At 33.1% G+C, this 23,787-nt stretch overlaps 3 protein-coding genes and 1 long non-coding RNA gene across 13 annotated transcripts in view; 3 read left to right on the top strand and 1 right to left on the bottom strand.

Annotated features, from left to right (window-relative positions):
- The window catches only part of LOC114291622 (protein NLP6), a 121,447-nt gene that overhangs the window by 86,560 nt on the left and 11,100 nt on the right, over positions 1-23,787 (top strand). The window lies entirely within an intron of this gene.
- On the top strand, positions 7,947-20,282 carry LOC114274161 (calcineurin B-like protein 7). 2 transcript variants are annotated; one of them, XM_082902671.1, is made up of 9 exons: positions 7,954-8,248; positions 17,044-17,198; positions 17,299-17,381; positions 17,578-17,637; positions 18,546-18,654; positions 18,829-18,881; positions 19,345-19,425; positions 19,511-19,623; positions 19,921-20,282. In XM_082902671.1, exons 2-9 carry the CDS (start codon positions 17,108-17,110, stop codon positions 19,982-19,984), a joined length of 654 nt encoding a protein of 217 aa, XP_082758797.1. In that variant the 5' UTR covers positions 7,954-8,248; positions 17,044-17,107; the 3' UTR covers positions 19,985-20,282. The 2 variants fall into 2 exon arrangements, with proteins under 2 accessions (XP_082758798.1, XP_082758797.1); XM_082902672.1 differs by lacking the exon at positions 19,345-19,425 and having other exon boundaries at positions 7,947-8,248.
- On the top strand, positions 9,285-15,978 carry LOC145806238 (uncharacterized). 8 transcript variants are annotated; one of them, XR_014349163.1, is made up of 11 exons: positions 9,294-9,628; positions 9,784-9,900; positions 11,302-11,507; positions 11,588-11,659; positions 11,800-11,881; positions 12,518-12,600; positions 13,061-13,176; positions 14,026-14,167; positions 14,777-14,875; positions 15,383-15,429; positions 15,723-15,978. XR_014349163.1 is itself a non-coding variant. In XM_082902667.1 (11 exons), exons 3-10 carry the CDS (start codon positions 11,400-11,402, stop codon positions 15,393-15,395), a joined length of 747 nt encoding a protein of 248 aa, XP_082758793.1. In that variant the 5' UTR covers positions 9,300-9,628; positions 9,784-9,900; positions 11,302-11,399; the 3' UTR covers positions 15,396-15,429; positions 15,723-15,978. The 8 variants fall into 8 exon arrangements, 5 of the variants coding, with proteins under 5 accessions (XP_082758796.1, XP_082758795.1, XP_082758793.1 ...); XR_014349164.1 differs by having other exon boundaries at positions 15,376-15,429; XM_082902667.1 differs by having other exon boundaries at positions 9,300-9,628; positions 14,752-14,875; positions 15,376-15,429.
- LOC145806239 (uncharacterized) lies at positions 20,483-23,624 on the bottom strand. 2 transcript variants are annotated; one of them, XR_014349167.1, is made up of 4 exons: positions 23,328-23,624; positions 23,165-23,244; positions 22,083-22,168; positions 20,483-20,695 (listed from the first exon to the last, which is right to left on the bottom strand). It is a non-coding gene; the product is annotated as an uncharacterized LOC145806239 (long non-coding RNA). The 2 variants fall into 2 exon arrangements; XR_014349166.1 differs by lacking the exon at positions 20,483-20,695 and having other exon boundaries at positions 21,873-22,168; positions 23,328-23,579.

The raw sequence follows: 23,787 nt of genomic DNA, 5'->3' as shown, positions 1-23,787 counted from the left end.
ATTTTGGGTTTGGTTCTGCCTAAAAGGCACGTGCGGGGGCATTCTACCACACGTGCGGGGGAGTTTGCCGCACGTGCGGGGCTCACAACCGCACGTGCGGCCCATGCTGAAAAACGTGGATCGCTCCGTTTTACGTGTAGAATCCTCTAATGTTGTCGGAATATGTATTTGATGCCTTTTTAATATGTATAATTCCTTCGAAGTAAAACGAAACAGAAAGTAATTTGATATAAAAAGGGAACTAAATTGTAAGGTTTGAATGTGTGCAGGGCACACTCCAGGAGGGGCAAACACTCCGTGGTAGCACTGTGAGTAGTAGTACAAGAATGTACATTTTATATACTATTGACAATTATTGTCACTAATGCTCTGTTCTTTGTAAGTATTATTCAAACATTTATGACAATTGGAAAGCAACGTGAATTTATATGAACGCTGAAAGATTTGCGTACGTCGGTATGACTTTGGAATCCCTATATTCCGTTAATGACGAATATTAGCCCTTTGTTATTTATCAGTATAATATGTTATTTCTTAAGGAATAAGTGGAACTCATGTTCATTCTTAAAGAATGATGTTGTGTGAATTTAAGATTATGTTACGAAGGGACCCAAGACCGTTTAGAATCTATGGTAGGAATGTAAAGGTTTACCGTCAGTATGCAACCCACATAAGAATATGACTCATTCTATTTTGTTAAGTGCATGATAATAACATGATATAACAAGAAAAGCTCTGTTTCTATTAACTTAATGATTATTCATATATGTAGAAGTATTCACATCATCTTTAGTACAAGGCCCTTACCCAGGGGTAATAATACCGTGGTTCAAATAATTAAGTTACAAGTTTACGTATGTTCTAAGTCTAAGTCTGTTATAAGTTTACGTATGCTCTAAGTCAAGAATGTTACAAGTTTATATATGTGTGACAAGTTCCAATATGTACAAGTTTAAGTAAGGTTACAAGTACAAGTATATACAAGTTTAAATGTGTTACAAGTTTTCAAGTTTAAGTATGTTATAAGTTCATGTATGTTACAAGTCCAAGTATGTTATAAGTCCATGTATGTTATAAATTCAAGTATATTACAAGTTTAAGTACGATACAAGCGTAAGTATGTTACAAGCTATGTTACATGCTTAAATATGTACAAGTTCAAGTGTACTATAAGTTCACAATGTTGAGGAATTTCTTTATGGAACTAACAAGAATACTTTTTATTGATCTGCCAGCGCTATTAAAAGGCTAAGTATAAGTAAGTATGAATTCTGATCTCTGTTAATGATTCAAGTATAATGCATATGTATGAATTTATTTCCGTTTATGGTATGACATTTATGTATGGTTTGGTCTGTAAGACCTGCTAATTATTGGTATGGAACAAAGTGCTACTTGGAACTAAGTGCTACATTGTGAGCCACCGCTAGAGTCCATGTGAGACACCTCTTGAGTCCATACATATGTGAAAATTATGAGGCTCATGGCCATCTGTATAAGTGTTATGAAATGAAACAAAGTGCTACACGGAACTAAGTGCTACGATGTGAGTTACCTCTAGAGTCCGTGTGAGACACCTCTTGAGTTCATACATGCATGTCCAAGGGCTTTAATGCCAATATGTTTTAAGGGCTTAATGCCATTCCGATAAGGGCTGTAATGCCAATCTGATAAGGGCTTATGCCATTCTAATATGAAACAAAGTGTTACACGGAACTAAGTGCTACAATGTGAGTCACCTCTAGAATCCATGTGAGACACCTCTTGAGTTCATATATCTATATGTTCAAGGGCTGTAATGCCATCCTGACAAGGGCTTCATGCCATATGTACAAGGGCTATATGCCACCATGTTTAAGGGCTCCATGCCATATGTTCAAGGGCTATATGCCATTATGTTTAAAAGCGTAATGTTAATGTGTTCAAGGGCTTAAAACCATTATGACTCACGATTGGGGCCTAAGGCCAATTAAAATGAAAACAGGAACAGATTAACTACATGATCTTCGTATTTATTTATGCATTGTTATGTATTATGTTTTAATTGTGCATTTATGTATCATGCTATTTACTGAGCTTGGCTCACCCTATGTTATGTCTGTTTCTGTAGGTAACCAACCAAGTGGTCAGTCCTAAACCATGACGCTTGTCCTCTTTGGTCAACCTTTCCATGTCCAAGCCTAAGAGAAGCTGCTCTTATTTTCATGAAGTTTACGAACTTTGGTTTTGCACTCTAGTTGTTGGCCTAAGGATTGAAATGTATATAATACTTTCTTCCGAAACGTTTTTGGTGTATGCCCAATTATAGAGTTGGGCTTGTGTTTATGTGTATATATATCCGATATTCAGGTGTATGTTTTAGATTTTACTTGTCTGTTTAAAGTTTGGGATCCTGGCATGATAGTAGTAGCTCAATGAAGTTTGTTTCTATTGTTAAATTTTGATATTTAATGCTTCCGTTCAGGCCCCATATATTATATATATAGCAGGTTGAGTGTCCGTTTCTGAAGTGGTCATGCCCAAACTTTTAGGGGCGGGTTTGGGGTGTGACATGGGTGGTGAGAGAGAGAGAGAGAGAGATGAGTGAGAGACAGATAGAGAAGAGAAAGAGAGAGACAGAGACAAAGACAGAGTGATGAGCGAGAGAGAGAAAAGTGGTCGCTAAAAGTGCATTTTCTTGTAGTGGAAAGCTCAGTAAATAGAGAAGAGATGAGGGAGAGAATGAGCAATGTGAACACAATGGGGGAGAGAGACAAACAGACACATAGAGAGAAAGAGAGAGAGAGACAAACAAACAGACACAGAGAGAGAAAGAAAGAGAGAAGAGTGATAAGTGAGAGAGAGATAAAGAGAGAAAGAGATATAGAGTGAGAGAGACAGAGAGACAGACAGAGAAATAGATAGAGAGAGACATATAGAAAAATAGAGAGAAACAAGAGATGGGAGAGACATATAAAAAGAGAGCGTAAAGAGATAAATGATAGAGAGAATAGAAAAATAGAGATATAGAGAGAAAAGAGATGAGCGAGAGAGACAGAGAGAGAGAAAAGAGAGATGAGCGAGAAAGACAGATAGAGAAAAGAGATGAGAGAGATAGAGAGAAGAGAGATGAGCGAGAGAGAGACATAGAGAGAAGACCAAGGAGAGAGATAGAGAGAAGAAAGATGAACGAAAGACACACAGACAGACAGACAAACAGATAGATAGACAAACAGACAGAGAAAGAAGAGCGATGAGTGAAAGAGAGAAAGAGAAAGAGTGGTGGTAGTTGAATGTCATTTGCAATAGTGGTAAATGTGGTAGAGAAGATGGGTGGTGAGAGAGAGAGATGAGTAAGAGACGAATGGAGAAAAGAGATAGAGAGACAGAGTGATGGGCGAGAAAGAGACAAAGTGGTCGCTAAAAGTGCATTTTCTTATAGTGGATCGATAAATCGAGAAGGAGCTCGATAAATAGAGAAGATGTGAGTAAGAGAGTAAGCAAGGCGAACATAGTGAAGGAGAAATAGACAAATGGACAAGTAGACACAGAGAGAGAAAGAAGAGTGATGAGTGAGAGAGAGACAAGGAGAGAGAGATAGACATAAAAAGAGATAGAGAGAGAAAGAAAGAGAGATGGAAAGATAGAAAAAGAGAGAGAAACAAGAGATGAGCGAGAGATAGACAAAAAAAGAGAGAAATAGAACGAAAAGAGATGAGCGAGAGAGATAGAGAGAAGAGAGATATGCGAGAGACACAGAGAGAAAATGAGAGAGAGAGAAACAGGCAGACATAGAAAAAGAGAGAGATAGAGATAGAGAGAAATGAATGAAAAGAGATAAAGAGAAGAGAGAGAGATAGAGACAGAGAGACAGGAAGATGAAAAAATAAATGAAAAGAGAAATGTTATATCAAAAGAGTAAGACGACATTGTTTTTTTAAATTCTTTTTGCAACAGAAAAATACCGTTGAATTTATTCAAACCATTCTGTGACTGTATATATATGAAGCTATCTCAAAACCGCAACGCTATGCTAGGTTAGAGTTTTCCAAAAACTCTTTTGAGAAAATTATACTTTCTTGTTTTCCGTGTTATATTGTTTTTACTAATTTTTTTTAATATTTTAAGTATTTTTTTAAATTTTTAGACACACCTAACATAAATACACCTAAAAATTTTAAAAATTGTAAAAAAAATCTTTTAAAAATTCACTAAATACCAAAAATATAAAAAAATACAATAATTCAATACATTTTTTTTTTGTATTTTTATGTATTTATTAATTTTTAAAAATATTTTTTCATAAATTTTTTATTTTTTAGATACATCTAAGTAAGATACATCTAAAAAAAATATTTAAATTTAAAAAATATTCACTAAAAAAAAAAAAAAACACGAAAGCCACTTTTTGTGACGGTAGAAAATGCCGTCTCAAAAAAGCAGAGTATTTGCGACGGCACCATTTGCCGTCTCAAAAAAGCAGAGCATTTGCGACGGCACTATTTGCCGTCTAAAAAAATTAGAGTATTTGCGACGGTATTTTCTGGCGTCGCAAATACTCTCATTTTTTGAGACGGCAAATGGTGCCGTCGCAAATGCTCTGCTTTTTTGAGACGGCATTTTCTGCCGTAGCAAAAAGTGACTTTTTGAGACGGCAAGTGTGCCGTCGCAAATAGTTCTGTCTCATATACCCAGTTTTCTTGTAGTGTATGGTTTGTTCAGACTATTATGCTTATAAAAAATCAGGTTAATCGGATATTCATAACCCCATAGTTAGGGCCTAATTATTTTTAAAAATTTATAAAAGTTATGTTAACCGTTAAATTTTATAAAAACAAATGTGCTTTGGGTATAGGTCTATAGATATTCAATCAATTTAATTTTTTGTATGGATAATCTACTTGACAAACCCTACAATACAAACGATTCAGATCATCAAAAAACACTCGAGACAACCTCCCACAAAGGGCGCAACAATAACTATTGTTCCTTAGGCACAACAGTACCCCTATTATTCATGTAGAAAATCAAGTTAATTAGATATTCATAACTCATGATTAGGTCCTAATTATTTTTAAAAATTTATGAAAGTTATGTTAGCCTTTAGTTTTTATAAAAACAAATGTGTTTTGGGTATAGGGTTACAGATATTCAATTAATTTAATTTTTTGTATGAATGATTTACTCGACGAATCCTATAATATGACTAATTTAGATTATCGAAAAACACTCGAGGCAATTTTCCATAAATGGCGCAACATGTTATGCCTTAGGCACGGTAATATCCCTTCTCCACCAAAATGCAATAGATCACTGTTAAAAAATTGTGCTGTGTTTTTGTCTTTATGATTTGTGGACCCCTTTTTTTTTTTTTTCTGTAAATTCAAAATCAAAACACATAGTTGACCTACCTAGATTTCTCATATCTCTAGTTCTATATCAATTTGGAAAAATAATATTCATTTGGAAAATTGGGTGCAGGATAATTTGTACTCCAATAGTGTTTGCTCCCTTTCCCTTTGCTCTATGTGTTTTAGTTGAAATTAATATGAAAAAATTTCTTCGCCGTCCTTTTTCCTCTTTTTATTTATAATTTTTACGTTTAATACCCATTGGGTGTGTATAATACTAAAATAAATTACCAAACTTGTCAACTTCTAGATTTAAAAATATAAAAATACAAATAAAAATTCAACTTTGAAAGTATTCAGCTGGTTTGGTTTGAAGTTTCAGAATTCACTTTTCAAAAAATTTAAACTTTGTTTGGTAGAGCTTTGTAAATTTAATTTCATCCATTGGTTTGAGTGTGGCGTTCGGTGAGAGTTTTCAAAAATTGATTCCACATCCACTATTAAAAATATGCCTACCCGGTCATCCACCCAGACTTTTGACAGGCCGATTGACCGGAATAGTGTTCATTTTTTTTTTGGCACCTGTTATTTATATATTTTAAATAAAAAATATTTTCGATTTTTTTTAAAATTTTTATGAGCTTTGAATAAAATTTTGAGTTGTGTGTTTGGTTATTAGTTGTAAGTTTTTTAATCAAATATCATATTCCACATCAAAAATTTCAAACTCAATTCAAAACTTTTTTCAAAACTCATAATCAAACAAATTTTTCACAATCAAATCATAATTTCAAAACTCACAAACTCAAAATATAATTCTATTCTCAAATCATAATTCTAAAACTTTACCAAACGTTACCTGAAATTTTTTGTTTTTCGTATTTTTTGGTTTTCATTTAATTTTTTAATATTCTAAGCAATTTTTTAATTTTTTTTAAATATACCTAATATAAATATACTTAAAAGTACAATATTTGTGAAAAAAATCTTTAAAAAAATTCACTAAATATAAAAAATACAAAAAAATATGAAAATTCAGCATATTTTTTGTATTCTTATGTATTTATTGATTTTTTAAAACATTTTTTTAAATATTTTACTTTTTAGATACATTTAAGGTGTATCTAAAAAACATAAAAAATTACTTAAATTTTTTAAAATATTCATTAAAAATAGAAAATAAAAAATGTAATTGTTGAAAAATTCAAATCAAACATTTGAGATCAATTAAGAAAACTAAATTTATCTATATTTAATTTAACGTAGCGGTGGTGTAAATGATTTGGTTCATTTAAAATTAAATTCATAATTATAAATTACAGAATAAATCATAAAGTGCAATTCACTTATTTCAAAAACCGAATCATGAATTGAAGAAAGGGAGAATTACCTTCCAGTAGTGGGACAGAATTTCTTTTTTACACAAATCTTGCAGTCTTCCACTTACGCCCCCATTAGAAAAAGGATATGATTTCTGTCCAGTTCTTAATTGGATTGAATTATATTGTGTCTGTTTGACAGAATTTAATTACAGCTTATTTCAGCTTTCAGCTTAATTTAAGCTATTTTGATGTGTTTAGTTTAGCTTATAACTTATAGCTTATAGCTTTTTGGAAGTCAGAAATCAGCTTATTCTTTGAGTGAGACAGGAGATACTTTAAGATTAAGCTGGAAATCAGCTTAAGCTGAAAGTTATAAGTTATAAGCTGTTGAGACATAAGCTATAAGCACTTTCTCACAGCTCTACCAAACAGGGCCATTGTGAGTTTCGTAGAGGTCCACCACGGGTCTCGTTTTGATAATCTGAACCGTTTAATGTGTAGAACTCGTCGAGTGCTATATTCTTATAAAAAATCACATTGATCGGATATCGATAACTATGTGATCAAAACAGATTTTTGTCAATCATAATTTATTCACTGTCTATTTTTTTATACAAAACTGATTTGATCACATAGCTATCGATATCCGATTAACGTGATTTTTTATAGATATATAGTACTCGACGAGTTCTATACATTCAACGGTTCAGATTATCAAAACGAGACCCGTGGTAAGCCTCCACAAATCCAATAATACAGTCCAATCCAATTAAAGACTGGACAGAAGCCATGCCCTTATAAAATTACATATAATCTGCATATTTTTATGTTCTTTAATCTGTCCTACAGTGGTGAAATATATTACACTAAAAGAAACTGTACAAGTCAGCCTAATCAGATAGAGAAACGATTTTCTCCTTTCCCTACTTAACTTCCTATTTGATGGGTTGTTGGATTGACTTTTGGATCCAATTTTGATAGATTCAAATGGTTCATATTTTAAAATTTATCATGTATGTTATATTTATAAAAAAATCAAGTCAATCGGATATTAAAAATCACATAAATTAAAAGTTTTATTAAATAATAAAACTGTTTATTAAATTTTTTTAATATATGATTTTTAATCTTTCCATATTCGACCAATTTAATTTACGAATATATTATATATGACATTATAAAATATGAGCGATTCGAATAATCAAAATTAAGTCTAAAATCTAATGATCCATCAAATAAAGAGTGAAGGAGAAAATTGAAAGAGGGAATTCGTGCGCAATCAGATCATCTTTTTGAATTTTTTTTTTTTTTCTCAACCCTGACGCAAATCTCAATGTACTATTTAAACATTTAAAATTGCATTACTTTTAAAGTACACGAACAGAACATTTATAAGCAATATTTTTGCTCAATAATTGTAGTGGATTCAGGAATATATTCGACTACAGAAAGCGACTATAAGGAAATGAACTGGCTTTGTCAATGCCCAACATTTTCAAACCATGACTATTTCTGCTAGTCTCACAGCAAACAACAACAACAACAATCTCTCTCTGTTCACATCATCATCAAGACCCATCAACTCATTCATCTCTGGTTAGTATGATTATGGTGTTATGTTCATAGATAGCTTTAAAAACCCATTATATGTAATATGCTTTTGGTTTGACAGTTCTTTCTGTTGCTAATAACTGTTTAAATTGAAGCTTTCTTGGTTATGTGAAGGTTAATAAATACAGTTATTAGCATTGGTATTAGATTTAGCAGACACCTGAAAAGTTAAAAAAAAAGTGCCATTTTTCATTGCTTCTACCGTGTATTTGGGTCCTACATGCTCCTCTTTTGGCATACATAACATTTAAGCAAGATTCACTTAAGCTGCAACAGATCACTGTTAAAAAATTGTGCTGTGTTTGTGTCTTTGATTTGTGGACCCTTTTTTTTTCTTCTGCAAATTCAAGATCAAAATACATAGCTGACCCACCTAGATTTCTCATATCTCTAGTTCTATATCAATTTGGCAGAATAATATTCATTTGGAAAATTGGGTGCAGGATAATTTGTACTCCTATAGTGTTTTTTTGCCCCCTTTCCCTTTGCTATATGTGTTTTACTTGAAATTAATATGAAAAAGTTTGTTCGCCATCCGTTTTCCTTTTTTAATTTATAATTTTTACTTTGATTACATTTACATATTTCATAGGGGTGATTTTGAATTTCTGTTTTGTTAGAGAATTTTACAGTCATTGTATCTTAACTTTCTTGCCCCTTGAATGTAATTTGATGCTTGAAACATCGTGTATCCATTTAGAATGCTAGTGTTGCCGAGCATTCGAGGAATGCATCAGATAGAAAGACAGATATAGTTTTTGTATTTTTCTCTTGAAAGTGCTACTAATGTTTTGAATGGTACTTGTGTGCCTATGGGCTTCCTAAACCTCCAAAAGGTGCTATGGTGCTCCTTTTGTAATCTCTCACTTTTCTTTTTATTGTTTCTCCTGTTGAGAGGCTCTAGATCAGTGCACAATCACTACTAGAAATACACCTTTTTGCGTCTGTTTTTTTGCGACTGATTATATGACCGTCGCAAAAAATCATTTTTTATATGAGAATTCCATTTTACTTGACCAAATCATGTTCTTAACTTAATAAAATAAATAAATTAAAATTAAAAAAACCAAATCAGTAAAACTTGACCTATGTGCCGTTTTCTCTTATTTCCCAAATCTGAACTCTTTATCCCTCTCTCTCTCAAAATTTGTCTCTCGCTTGACTCTCACTCAAATCTCACTGTCTCTCTCGCTCGAATCTCACTTTGATGAAGATTTGAAGATTATGATCGATTGTTGTCTCTCTCGCTCGAATCTCACTTTGATGAAGATTTGAAGATTATGATCGATTGTTGACGAAGATTTGAAGATTTCAATCTGCTGTTGATGCAGATTTCGATCGAATCATAATCGAGATTCACAATCGGTAAGCCTAAACACTTCTCTTTGTCTCTCTCTAATGTTTGACATATCTTCATCGATTCAACTCTCTCTGTAATTCCGGTGCTTTTCCGGCGAGTTTACAGTGATCTCTAGCTCTGATTTTGAGTATTTTTTTTCTTTCTTTTCTTCTTGGTGCAGTGGATCCCGAAACAATGCTTTACACCTAAGCTATAGCGCACTTGTGCTGGTTTGCTCGTGATAGTGCCTCGTGAAGGCGAGCGCGTGTTCTATTTTCCTCAAGGACATATTGAGCAGGTTAGTTTCCAACTCTAGGCAATCGTATCCGAAGTTCTTTGTTTCTCTCAGAGGTTAGATTCATTAGGATTTCTCATAATGCTTTATAATTTTATCAGTTTTGTCTCTCTTGGTTGTGCATCTCCAATTGTTCATCAATTTTTTCATCAGATTCAAATTTGATGAAAAAATGGCTCCAAAATGATTGATTATTGATGAAGAATTATGTTTGATGGATATGTTTGATTATTTTCAGTCATCAAAATGATATGACTCCAATTTTGCCATCATACAATGATTTTAGGAATTTCTAAATTTTTATATTTATTATGTTGTGATCTAGAACTAGCTGATTATCATTGGTACGATCCATAATATATTCTTAGATACATATCTGATCCTGAATCAGGGCGACTGACTTTGGGGTTAGATTGGGAAGTGTTTTTAATGGTTAGTGGTTTGTGAAGTTAGAGAGGGTGACCGGGGGGGTGAATGAAGTGCCATCACCAAGAAAACTGGTGATCTTTTTCTTCTTTGCCCTGTTTGTGTGGAAAGGTAAAGAGATTTGGGTATTGGCTTTGCAATATTTGCTGCAAAAAGCAGAGAAAGCTATGCCAAAATTAAGATTGTCATCTGTTACTGGTTCAATGAATCATACAAAAGTGACTAGTCATTTTAACGGATCAAACATAGGATTACATCCCTGTCAAAGGTAAGGATTAATTGACCAAGGATCTTTTATCCTTAATTTCTTCTGTTGTTTTTGTAATTAGATCATAGGAATCTTGAAACATAATTCAATGGTTGTGAAGTGTTTTGAGATTTGATAAATATCTCATAAACCTGATTTAGTTCTGTGCAAATCTCAGGAAAATCTTAAAATTTGAAATTCAAAACATGACTCGCTTTATTAATAGTTATACTTTGTAAACTTAATTAAAATTGAATTTGAATGAGTTGAACATAAGTAACCGTTTAAATGCCTCCACTATTATTATCATCACCTCCACTATTATTACCATCACCTCCACCACTCCATTAATGCTACCACCATCACCACTACCACCACTAACACAAAGAAAAGTTTGATCCCAAATGCAATTCTCAATTACTTTGGGTACTTTTCCAGAAAAAATGTAAGATAAGATAAGAAAAAAATCTAAGAGTTAGATAGATGACTAATTGGAAATACTAGAATGGAGTTAAATTAAGATGAAATTTTAGAAGGGGGCAAGGTAAAAGTTACTTAGACGTTGGGAAGGAGGCAAACTACTATTTTTTGTTATAAATATCCAAAAAAATGTATTGGGCCCCTTAAATTTTCTAAAGTTTTGGAGGCCATGGACCCCATGTGCCTCTTCTGTGTCTTCCATTGCATGTAATTGTTGCTAATATATTGTTAACTTATTGTGAATATGGCAGCTGGTGGTGCTCAAACAAACTCCACTACAAGATCGAATCCTGCTGGGGATGCTAGGCTGCCGGCAGTTGGTGGCCTTGGTAGTCTTGGTCTCCCAGAGATGTTTGGTTCCATGCAGGATACTGCTTCATTAAGTCAGTTTGCACAAAATCCAGTTGTATCACAGATGATGCAAGTTCTCCTCTCCAACCCTCAGTACATGAATCAGGTAGTAATTTCCTTTGTTATGCAATTTGCTTTGTATTTGAATGTGAAGTTTCTTATTCCCTAATGCTTTTCAATTGTTAGATTCTTGGTCTCAATCCCCAGCAGAGCAATATGCTGGGTTCCAATTCCCAACAGTATAGATCATGTGGCTTGGTAGGTTGTTAAAACATCATCAGATAAGTTTTTGCTTGTTCCTGACATCTTAGTGTATATTTATGAAGGTCTTTAAGATGAATGCTAATGTGATGCTCAATATTGCTGGAGCTGATTGGAGTTAAATTTATTTGATGTAGGACACAATAATTGGATTTTTACTGGCTGGAGTAGGCAATGTGGATTTGCAGAGAAAGACAAATTACCTAATTGTGGACTCAAGTATGCTTTTGAGCTCCAAATGTTCTGAAATTTTTAATGTTTCAGGCATTATTGTGTTGGATTTCTGTGATTACCTCTTTCATATTAAGAAAGTTGCATTTTTTTTTGTGTATTGTTTGTCTTCCGTTGTTTCCAGTTCTGGAGTGAACATTCCATGCTATCTTAAAGAATATAATCAGCAATAATGTGACTGGCTTTTGATGTTTTTTCATGTGGTAGTTGTTTTGGGAGTAGTTCTCACTAAAATAACTTGCATATCATGAATTGAAAAGCTATCTCCAATAAATGACTAAATGGTCAACATACTTTAATTTTATGATAAAATCATTAAAGCCTACTAGTTACTCTTGTCATTTATGTTGTAGATTTTGTTTCTCTGCAACAGAATGAGCAGCTAAAGAGATTCAAAATTTGCTTTAAAATTGTTGAGAGAGAGAGAGAGAGAGAGAGAGAGAGAGAGAGAACTTGAAACTACATGGGTTTCAGATGCTGTTATACAGCTCCAAATTTTTGTTCTTGACCTGTATCCTTAGTTATGGAATTAGAATCTGTCCTTTCCCGCGAATTAATTTCAATTCAATTGAATTTTTGGATATTCTTATTTTGGCTTATAAATGTTCTTTTATTATGGCTTAGAAACAACTGTTAAGCAAATTGAAGAAGCATTCAAGGAGTTTACAACAAGAGAAGACGTTGTAATAGTGATGATCAGCCAATATGTAAGTTTTTGTTCTACTCTGTCATATTTTTGATTGATTTTAATGCTCTTCTGTGGTATGACTTATGCATATGATTATAGTGCATGCTTATACCCTATCAGATGCATCATGAGCACACTAAGATGCTTCTTTTTTCTTTTTCTTCTTTATTTAAATTCTATCATGTGAATGAGAAAAAATATTAAAAGTTTATGATGAATGAATATGGGTCGTGTCACAGATTTAGCATGTTACATTAATGTTTTAGTCAATGGAAGTTTGGTGCTGAATTTACTAATGCTTCCTAAACTTCAAGTTAAACCTTTATTGCAACATTCATATAAATCACAAAGTCCCACAATTATTATAGTCTGGTAGTAAGAGACGAATGAGTACATTGATTTTGTGGTGGTGTGATTTTTCATTTGTCATTTGATTCTGTGGATAAAACATTGTCTAATGTAACAATGTTCATCTTCAGGTTGTAAACATGATAAAGTTTTTAGTAGATAGCTACAACAATCCAATTCCAGCAATTTTGAAGATTCCTTCCAAGGACCATCCTTACGATCCAACACATGATTCTGTTCTTTCAAAGTGAAGTACCTTTTCTTTGATTTTCCCATTTTACGTGTTGTATGCTTGAATGTTCTTTCTTTCTTTATTTATTTCTAATTTGGATTTGCAGATTCTAATAGTTTAGGCGTCACATGACCATTAATTTGTTATTAATGTAACATTTTTCAGGTTTTTATTTTTTTGGTCAAATTGATGAAATGAAATATTTGAAGCTTGACACTTCATCTGTCGATTTTGTGTTTCAGATGCTAGTTGATGATATTGGTGATCACTACTAAAAAATTGATATTGGTGATCACTGGGTGGTCACATTGGCATTTTTTACGTAGAACAATAGGATTATCCATTATTTATGCTCTACTTTAGAATTGTTGTTTAAAATTCGAATTTTTTTCATGGGAGGGGTAGGGTGGGTGGTGGTTTTATAGACATTACTTGTGATAAAGGCTAACTGAGAGATTAAATTTGGTTCTACCTTGACATAGTATTATGGAAATTACTGGAATAATTCTTTAAAAAATTGTTGTTACTAGAATAGAAATAATTAATATATTTGTTCTTCTGCACATTTCGGTGGAAAATAGAATTGGCTACTACATTAATGTTATGTTGACATTTGACAAGCATTGACAATTCTTGGAGATCTGAGGTTCTACTGCTTGCTGGGGAAAGGACTGGGGTAAGGATAGGGTGTGGTGATGTTGTAGGGTTTTTAGTGTAATAATGAAGGATCGGTGGGTGGGGAAATTGTTGATTTACAGACCTTTTAAAGATACTAGGACCTCATTTTGGTTGACACATCAAATTGTATCATGATACATACTTTGTCTAGATTTTGTAGTTGATTTGAACTTCTTCTTATTCCAGCTTGGCTGTCTGTGATCTGTCCAATTTAGTGAAGCCTCAGGATATCATCATAACAGAGCATTTGACAACCCTCCTTGCTATTGTCCCTAAATACTCACAGAAAGATTGGTTGTCAAGCTACAAGACACTCACCGCTTATGTGGTAAAATTCCCTTTGTTGTTTATGATGTCACCTTATTTTGTAATCATGACTGTCAGTTTATTATTTGAATTTGAAATTGCATGGTAGCTTTAATTGCTACACCACAGATTTAATTGGCAAGTTCACCGAGGATTAGAGAATTGTGCTTGTTACATATTTTACAATTCAGAAGTGCCATCTTTCTTGGTCATGTATTGTATCAATGTTTGAAGTAATGGAATGTATTACTATTTTTTTTTTTTGGTTGCTTACCAAAAAAAAAAAAAACTATTTTTTCATTGAACTAATCGTTTTAGGTTCCCAAAATATGCTCTTTATACTGTAACACTATTCAGTCGTGATGCTGATAACTTTAGAACTAAGGCACGCGGCAGAGGTTTTCAAGTGAGTTTGTCACTCAAGCAGCCCTTGTGTTTTTTGATGCCTGTTATGATAACAATTTTAGCTTCTGTTTTGTTGAAATTCAAGAATTTCTAGCTCTTATTCTCTGGTGAGATAAGTGGATGAATAATATGTCAAATATAACGATCTCACTAGCAGGTGCCTTCTTATGTATTGCATATTTGATTTTGCTTGTGATTCAGATTCGTGACTTTGAATATAATCCAGAAACACAAGAGAGTCGGAAGCAGGAGCTAGAAAAATTAATGCAAGATCAGGAAACACTCAGAAACTCTCTTTGCAATGGTGCTATGCAGCTATGGGGAGGTACTATTTTTTGTAAAACTTTCTAACGGTGTTAGGTGGTTCTTCATAATATTTAGAATTGGATCAAACCAGTGATAATGAAATGAAATTATTTATCTTTGGGTAAATTACACTCTACCCCTCTGTGGTTAGGTCAAAAAACAGAGTCCCCTTGAAGTTCGATTTGGTACAATGAACACCCCTTGGGGTTAATACCAAATGGCAAAAATGACGTTTGCTGTCAAAATTAACCACACATGGTACTTCAATTTGGTCATACCAGTAGTTATTTAATTGTTTTTTCCCTTTTGTTTATTTATTTTTATTTTTTGACAACTCCACTAGTACCTGTCACATGCTAGTAAAATCCTATAGACAAATTTTAGATTAGCCCGATATTTGTACATTCTAGCGAAGCTATATACATACCTTGACAGCTGCACATTAGCTTATGTAATTTTAGTTATAGTATGCATTTGAGATTCTACTCTTATGTGCTATATTGACAGGAAGTTCCTTAGCTTTCAGGTTGATAACTTGAATTTCTGAGGGAAATGAGGATCAACCCAATAAAGGTTGGTTTTTTTAATTTGGCAATAGATTACACTAGTAGTTCTATTATACATATTATAGTTCCCGCAATCCTTCTTGTTTCACTTGTTTTTGTTCTGATAACCAGAATTTTGGTTATATTTTCTAGTCTTTCTTATGTTCATGTGACATAGAATAATTATGTGTGTGCTTGCTTACACATGCACATGCGCTCCAAAAATTAACCCCATGAATCTGGAAGGATTTCTGCCCTCACCTTTATAGTGAAATAATTCATCTTTGTTGCTTGTGACATTTTGGTTGGCATAAAATATAGGTTGCCAAAGCATTGGTGGAAGTGTTTGCTGAAATGATTTTGATGAATATGGGTACAAGGTGTTATGCCAGTTCATTGATAGAGTGGAGAAACACCTGAGCAAGAAAATTGATGAGAAGATTGGCCAGTTCTGGATTGTATTTTTTTCATAAAAGAACTTTTTCCAAGTTTTTAGTTGTAATAACTTTTACATGTAGCTCAAATTTTGATACTCAAATAGAATGTTCAATAAAACTATAATGCTATACTGTCTGAATTCTTGTCATTGTTATTCCTAGAGTGCTTAACGCTACACTTTTATTTATTTATTTATTTTTATTTTTATTTTTAATTTTTTGCGACGGTAACAAGATGGTCGCCAAAGATCATGTTAGTGTTTTTCTTTGTTTTTTGCGACGGCAAAATAGCGGTCGCCATAAGTAGTTTAGGTGGTCGCAAATAATTTGCGACCGTTGTTTTGCCGTCGCAAAAAGTATTTGCCACCCCCATATTCGCGACCCCCATTTGCCGTCGCATGGGCCGTCGCAAAAAGTCTTTTGCGACTGTTTTTTATTATTTGCGACGGTTTATAGCGGTCGCAAAAAGTGTTTTTTTTAGTAGTGAATGCATGCTAGAAAACATTACATTTATGTTTGGAAAACTAGGAGAGAGGAAAAGAAAGAAGAGTAGTATCCTTCCTTTTTGTTTTGATAGTTTATGAGACAAAAGAAAAGGAAGGAGTGGGGCAAAAGAAAAAAAAAAAAAGATAATAAATTTGTGTTTTGTGAATGAGAGGGGCAAAACAGGCACTTTCTAATCCTCATTTCTTTTCTCCCCAATCTCTCCAAATTCAAAAAGTGGCTCTTAAGTGATTTTGGTTTCTCTTCATTTTTCTCCTGGTAACCTATCCAAACAAGTGATTGGGCAGCAGTATGAGAGAGTTGCTTTTATTTTCCTTTATCTCCAAAAAAAAAAAAAAAAAAAACTCATGGTGAACCATAATTCAGCTGAATTTTAAGAAGTTTGTTACACTATAGAACAGGTTGCTTGAATAGATAATTGTTATCTCTTTACAAAATGGGTAATTGCTTTATGATTGACAAACCCTTCATATTTTCATGATTTGCTTCGTTATGTATTCCCATAGTTAGCTACTTTAGTATTCTTTTGATTGCTGTAGTCAACTGTGGAAAATATTATTAATTTCATGAAATGTATGAATGTGTTCGTTCTTGCTGGTAATTGCAATTCCAACTGAATACTTAATTATTAGGATAACAGTTCACAAATTTGAGGCCCGTTTTCAAAGATTGTAATGCATTTTCTTCACCTCTTATTCCAGGAGCATGCACTTGAATAGCACTGTTGGCTTATACTTCCCAGATTCACAAATCTTCAATTGAATTATGCGCTCTTTCTTGGGCTGCTTTCGGTTGAAGAAAGCTGTACATAAACCGGGGTCTGGAGATCATGCCATTCTTGCTTCTGAAACAACTTGTGAGTATAGAAGCTCTAGTTTGCTAAACCTCTTCTTAGTAGATAACTTAAATTGACCCAAAAGACATCTAAAACTAAGGCACTTTCGTTTATTTGGCAGTTACTGTAAATGAAGTAGAGGCTTTGCATGATCTATACAACAAACTAAGCAGTTCTATAATTGACGATGGTCTTATTCACAAGGTATCTTTAGTGCAGTTCTTGATATGAAGTTTGTGATTTATGCTTTTATATCACCTAGTTCAAGTTCCAGATTCTGGATATTGTGATTTGTTTTTCTACTAAGTTAGTTAGGATTTTTGGCTCTTTAATTGGTCACTGATAAGTTCTATGCACCAAGTGCTTAATTATTTCTATCTTTTTGAAATTTCGTGAACAGGAAGAGTTCCAACTTGCACTCTTCGACAACGGCAGCAAGCAAAGTCTCTTGGCAGACAGAGTCCGTATATACATCCTGGCTTCTTTAATCATTTTAATATTTTTTTTTTCTAAGTATCTTATCTTATGGTATTTCTCATTAAGAGGAGGGCTGACCCTAGGCATAGGCAGGCAAGGCCTCCATCTAGGGCCCCCCAACTTTTTGTTGAAATTTAGGGCCGAGAAATGTTTTTGTTTGCTTATTAAACCTCAAATAAAAAAGGGCCCAATCCAAAACAATGGTCCCAAATGAATGTTGTTGGCTATACCAGTCACAGTTTCTTTTGGGGACAAAAGTTCTTCAAAGTTAAAGTTGGTAAAATCTTATATTCAGTCAACCATGTCACAAGAAACATTAAATAGATTAGCAATGTTATTCATTGAAAATGATATGATAGATTATACAATTTTGCGACTAAAAGTGCAAGGAGAGTTAAGTGATACTGTGCTACAATTTGTTCAATTTTTATTTGATATTTTAGTTTGGTTTTGGTCTTTTTCTTTATTATAAACTGGATTTTGCTATCTATATAAGTAAATTTTAATATGTAATTTTATTAGTTATATATGGTGGCAAACTTTTTTCCCCCCTCCTTTTTTGTGAATATATAAAGGAGAATCTATGCAAAATCATTAGCTTAATGTAATTGTCAACCCTTAGGAGATTAGCAGCAGCAACAAATAAATATGCTTCATGATGTTTTTATGCTTTAAAGCATTTTGCAAGGTGTCTTTATGTCTTAAAGTTGTCTTCAACTTGGTAGTTTAAGGGAATAAAGGGAATAAAGTGTTATATACCATTTAGCTCATCTGGCCACATACGAATGATAAAACAAAACTCTTGAAGGTCACCATTATGTTATGGATCCTCACCATACGAGTATTCAGCAAGCTAAAGTCATTCACAATTTTTGTTTCAATTTGTTGCAGTTATTCGATTTGTTTGACCTTAAGCAGAATGGGGTTATTGAATTTGGAGAATTTGTTAGATCATTAAGCATCTTCCACCCAAATGCTCCTGAAGCAGAAAAAGTTGCATGTAAGACAGCCATGACAGAGTCTCTTATTTCAGCTTCTTTTTTTTTTTTTTTTCTAATTTTATTTCATAAAATGATGATATGTCTTCTTGTTCCCATATGTACTACTATGTCATCTCTAGAAGATTTTCCCCCCAAATGCACCACCACTAACTTTGGGAGGAATTTTATTGCAGTTGTATTCAGATTGTATGATCTAAGGTGCACTGGCTACATAGAGCGTGATGAGGTGAATGTCTCGAAAACATTTATCGCCATTTATCTCTTATAATTCTCAGAAACTGCCTTCTTTGGCTAGCTAAATTATCTTTTCCTATTTCCGGTAAAAATTACCTTTTTTATGTGCTATTTCCCCTTTCTCAATACATGATTTTTCAATGATATACAACACTCAAGCTGTGTCCACCCATGCTGGACATTTAAATTTCCTAGGTTGTTAACATCTTGCACAACCCTCTGTAGGTTTCCCTTTTACAGGAAGTCAGTAACATGATATGTTTTGGAATATGCATTTTGTTTATTCCTATATACTGGTTATTGGAAAAAATATTAGAGTAATAAGCGGACGAAGCCTTTGTTTGAAACTATATAATGCATGTATTGGTCTAATCTATACTAGCTCACAATGTTATAATCACCCATACATTTTAATTGCAAAAATAAATGTAAATTTTTTTTTTATAACCTTGAAGTTGAAGGAGTTGGTATTGGCTCTTCTGAACGAATTGGATTTGACACTTTCTAATGATGCGGGTGAAGCAATTGTTGATAAGGTGAATGAATAATCACACTCTCTCTGAGTTGTTGATTTAACCTTCTAGTTAGCTATATTAAAACTCTGTGATCATCTTCTTGCAGACAATCATGGAAGCAGATTTGAAAGGAGATGGGAGGATTGATCCAGAAGAGTGGAAGGAATTGGTAGCAAGGCATCCATCTATATTAAAAAACATGACTGTTCCATATTTGACGTGAGTTATATATAATTCTATAAAAATCATGATTAAACATTTTTTCAACAGCCCAAAAAAAGTCCTATCATAGTCCTTTGGAAGAAATAATAATATATATATACACACATAGGACTGTCAATTTTTCCTACATGTACTCTTCATGTGAGTAACACTATGTTAAAAAAATTATGAATTTTAACATCCAATTTGAACAGAATGATGAACTTAAAGTCCAGGATTATTGACATATGTTTAAATTGAACTTCGTGTGGTAGTTATTGTGAGATTTTTGACTGTGTGGTTACCATATTTCAGGGAAATAACACTGGCATTTCCAAGCTTTGTGCTGAACACTGGAGTCCAAGAGTCAGAACTATAGCTTCCTGGAAATGAAACTACTTTTGCATACATAGATACAAGTTACTAACTCTGGTTTTGAGAAGCACTGAACACATCAAGGAATTTCCATAAGGAGATTTCTGTATAATGTTTTCACTTGAAGAAAGTGGCACAATAAAAGACTGTCAAGAGCCGAAGGTTCACTTACATATGGCTGTTTTGATAGAGTTTTCTGTCTGTTTCATTGTTGCCAATGTATGAACAAAGACTAATTCTATGTTACACACCTTTAGGACAAGTTTGGCAACACCAAAATAATCCATATTTTTATTTTTTTATCTTTTTTCCATCACATCACCTCTCTACTTCTTTGCACATCTTTTCGTAAAAAGGCAAAAAGTACACTTATTTAGGTCATGCCAAACAACCCCGTAATTTCAAGTCTTGTGGTCCGAGATTATGAATTATGACAGCTTTGCTGGAATTATGCATAAATTCAGTGGTTTTTTTGCTTTGTTTTTTGGTTTTCCCAGTTAGGTTGATTAATTTGTTAAAATTATATATAGCCATCTTTTGGGGTAAAATATTAATAATATAAAAACAAATCATTTATATGATGTGAGAGATGATAATTGAGGAAATGATGTGCCGCTGCTGTAATCTTTACCATTTCTGAGTGAGAAAAGAAAAAGGGTAAAGTGGGCAAAGGTTTGTGATGGTAGCCCAGTTGTCAATGCATGCGAAACAAAACCTGAATTTAAATAATGAACCTGGGTGAGCAAATAAAATTTACTATTTTCACCCAAAAATAATAATAACAACAACAACAAATTGAGAAAGAATAACATTGACAATAATATTAGCCCAATCCAAATCCATCCAAGTACAAATAATTGGAACTTCACCTCATGTAATATACTTAATTTTCTGACAAGTGGTAAAGGTATTACCCAATCATATCTTTGGAAATTTAGAAAGGAAATATGATTTGCAAACATAAATTTTATACATAAAAGCTCACTGGCATGATATGATGTGGGTGCTTGAAAAGTGAGTTTTTATGTAAGTTTTTTTAGTTATAAAATATTATTGGATAAAATTTTTTTGGTGTTTGGAAAGATAGTTAAGTTTTTTTGTGGCTGGATGTGATGTTTGTGACAAAAAAAATGAAATGATTATGGGGTTAGATGCGATATTTTGTTTAGATATTTTTTTTTTTTTTTTTTTTTTTTGCAAAAAATTTGTCTTTTAGTAAAAAAAATCAAAAAAAAAATCCCAAACTCAAGTTCCCAAACACCACCGATGGTGACAGTTTTGAAATAAAGTCACTTTGCCTCCGTTTGGGAAGTGGGTTGGTTTTTTGGCTATTTTGACTATTTTAGCCTGGGCTTAAAAGCTTGGTTTGGGAAGGACTTTTTGACTTTTTTGAGTTTTTTTGTGAGAGAAGAATGTAATGATTATGGGTTGGATGTGATGTTTTGTTTGTTATGACTAAAATAGCCTATTTTGTTTTTTGTGGCTAAAATAGTCAAAAAAAACCTACAAACCCACTTGCCAAACACAGGCATTTGATGGGTCTTTTGGTTTTAAATGAATGATACAAATCTATCACATAATTATGTATACATTTTTTTTTTTATAATTTTTGTATTTTTATATCATTACTCTTTAGAAAATGAAATACCTAAAAATACCCAAGGGAGATCATAGAAAGTTAAATAATTGATCATCCAAACTGCTAACCTTTGCCCTAGTTGGTACAACAGGGGCAGAGTGCCTATCTACCTCTTTGTGTGTATGCGCGTGGGAGTGATTGGGTGAAGGGCAAGAAAAGAAAACAGAGGTAAAAAGTAAAAATACATGAAGCATAGACATCAGCAGCTAGGTCTTCATGAACAGAGGGTATTTAATAAAAAATTAGTGATCACTTTTGTTGGACAGTAAACCAATGATAGAAAATGGATGATTAGAACAATTCCCACTTCACATTCTAAGGGCCATAATTTTAACATCCCTTTAAAAAGAAGACATACCCATCTATATATACACTCATAAAGCTTCAACATTTGTAAATGTAAACCTTGTTTCTCAGTCTCACACATTAAGACCATACTTTCTTCAAGGATAAAGAAGTATACCAGTGTTGGCAGCAATCCAGCACCCCCCTATCAATGACAATATCCATACATATACCGCATCTCTCACCCTCAAAAGTAGAATAATCCTGCAAGCAGAGCAAGCACACAAATATATACAACAAATGCTAATTAAAACAACAAACCCAAATTTGTACTTACCATAATCTACCATAGCTCAATGGGCAAATTCAAAAATTTTACCCAATATTATGATAACTAGGGGTGTGCATAATACCGCCGAAACCGTCGAAACCGCCAAAACCGCACCGTACCGCACCGCCAAGGCAAATTCGTTATTATTTGTCAATTGAACCGCCGGTTTTTGATAAGAAAAATGGCAAATTCTAGTACCACTTTCATCAATCCGCCGGTTTCTATTTTTTTTCCAAACCGCACCGACCCGCACCGCTATTAAATCATGTTTTATAGGATTTTAAAAATTCTTTTTTACTTAAGTTTGCTTGTTGTTCTATACCTTAGAATATAGTATTACATTACTGCTCGAGGGGAATTTTATGTATTGTATTTGATTATTGTAGCTTCCACAGATGCTTGTAATGAACTGATGGCATAGTCGTTGATATTATCATGTTGTTGCTACACTTGCTGCATCAGAAGAAACCTTCGCAAGATGCTTAACATCATGATATCTCTCGTCTTTTTTTTACTCTTTGATTTAAGTTTTGTAATTTGAATTATATTTTTTATAAACCGCCAATTCGCCCGAACCGCCAAGGCAAATCCGCCATTATTTGCCAACTGAACCGCCGGTTTTTGATAAGGAAAATGGCAAATTCTAGTGACACTTTTATCAATCCGCCACCCGCCATACGGTTTCTATTTTTCTCTCAAACCGCACCGCGCACACCCCTAATGATAACAAGATTCTAGACAAAACATAATTTTTTAAACTCATTAATCCAGTCTCAACCTATGTAACTCTTACAAATATAATTAAACAGAGAATATTAACAATTTTCCTACTAAAAGACCAATTTTTAACACAAAAAACAGTTATTATTGAATTTGAACTTTGAAGTATAAAATTGAGTAATACAGCAAACAAATACTCCAAAACTCACATCATTGTTCTGATCAATGTTAAAAGTATCATCTTCTGATACACCTTCTGTAACAAATTCCAAATCCATTAATTCTGTATCTGCAAAGCGAACAATAGGATTTTTAACACACTAGTCAATGAAATGTAATAAAACCGATATCAAATTACTAAATTAAACATACAAAATTTTATCGAACCGAATTGTATTCTGCTCGATTGTGCATATTGAATCTCACTGCTGTGAAATTCCTAGGGTTTCGAAGAAAATGGGGATTTGCAGATTAAAGGCGTGTTTGGATGTGATTATTAGCTTGAAATCAAAAGCATGTGGAGCTTTAGAGATGGTTGAATAGAAAAGAGAGATGTACCAGTAAGAAGATTGCGAGGTAGCGTTTGGTTGTGGCATTGGCCAACCGTAAAGAGATTAAGATATATGAAAAGATCGCCAACCGATCCGTTAACAGAAAACTAATAAGAATAATTAAAATACGGATTGACCCTTAGTTTAAAAAATTATAAATATTTTATTGTGATATTTTTTTTTTATGAATAAATTATAAATATACTCTCTGAAATTTGTTTAAAATACAGATTATCTATTATAATTTTAAAAATTATAAATGCTGCCTTGTCAGAATATTT

The sequence above is a fragment of the Camellia sinensis genome, chromosome 13, assembly GCF_055761805.1.
Source record: "Camellia sinensis isolate YWXY chromosome 13, ASM5576180v1, whole genome shotgun sequence".
Taxonomy (NCBI): domain Eukaryota; kingdom Viridiplantae; phylum Streptophyta; class Magnoliopsida; order Ericales; family Theaceae; genus Camellia; species Camellia sinensis.
This window is presented reverse-complemented; position numbering and strand designations above follow the sequence as displayed.

Excerpts from the sequence above, each read along its gene's own strand:
- LOC145806238 (XM_082902666.1), top strand. The coding sequence starts at position 11,400 with ATGTTTGGTTCCATGCAGGATACTGCTTCATTAAGTCAGTTTGCACAA. Across the intron at positions 11,660-11,799 it reads AGTATAGATCATGTGGCTTG|GACACAATAATTGGATTTTT; the intron begins GTAGGTTGTTAA and ends TATTTGATGTAG. Across the intron at positions 12,601-13,060 it reads TAGTGATGATCAGCCAATAT|GTTGTAAACATGATAAAGTT; the intron begins GTAAGTTTTTGT and ends GTTCATCTTCAG.
- LOC114274161 (XM_082902671.1), top strand. The coding sequence starts at position 17,108 with ATGCGCTCTTTCTTGGGCTGCTTTCGGTTGAAGAAAGCTGTACATAAA. Across the intron at positions 18,655-18,828 it reads TGAAGCAGAAAAAGTTGCAT|TTGTATTCAGATTGTATGAT; the intron begins GTAAGACAGCCA and ends ATTTTATTGCAG. Across the intron at positions 19,426-19,510 it reads GTGAAGCAATTGTTGATAAG|ACAATCATGGAAGCAGATTT; the intron begins GTGAATGAATAA and ends ATCTTCTTGCAG.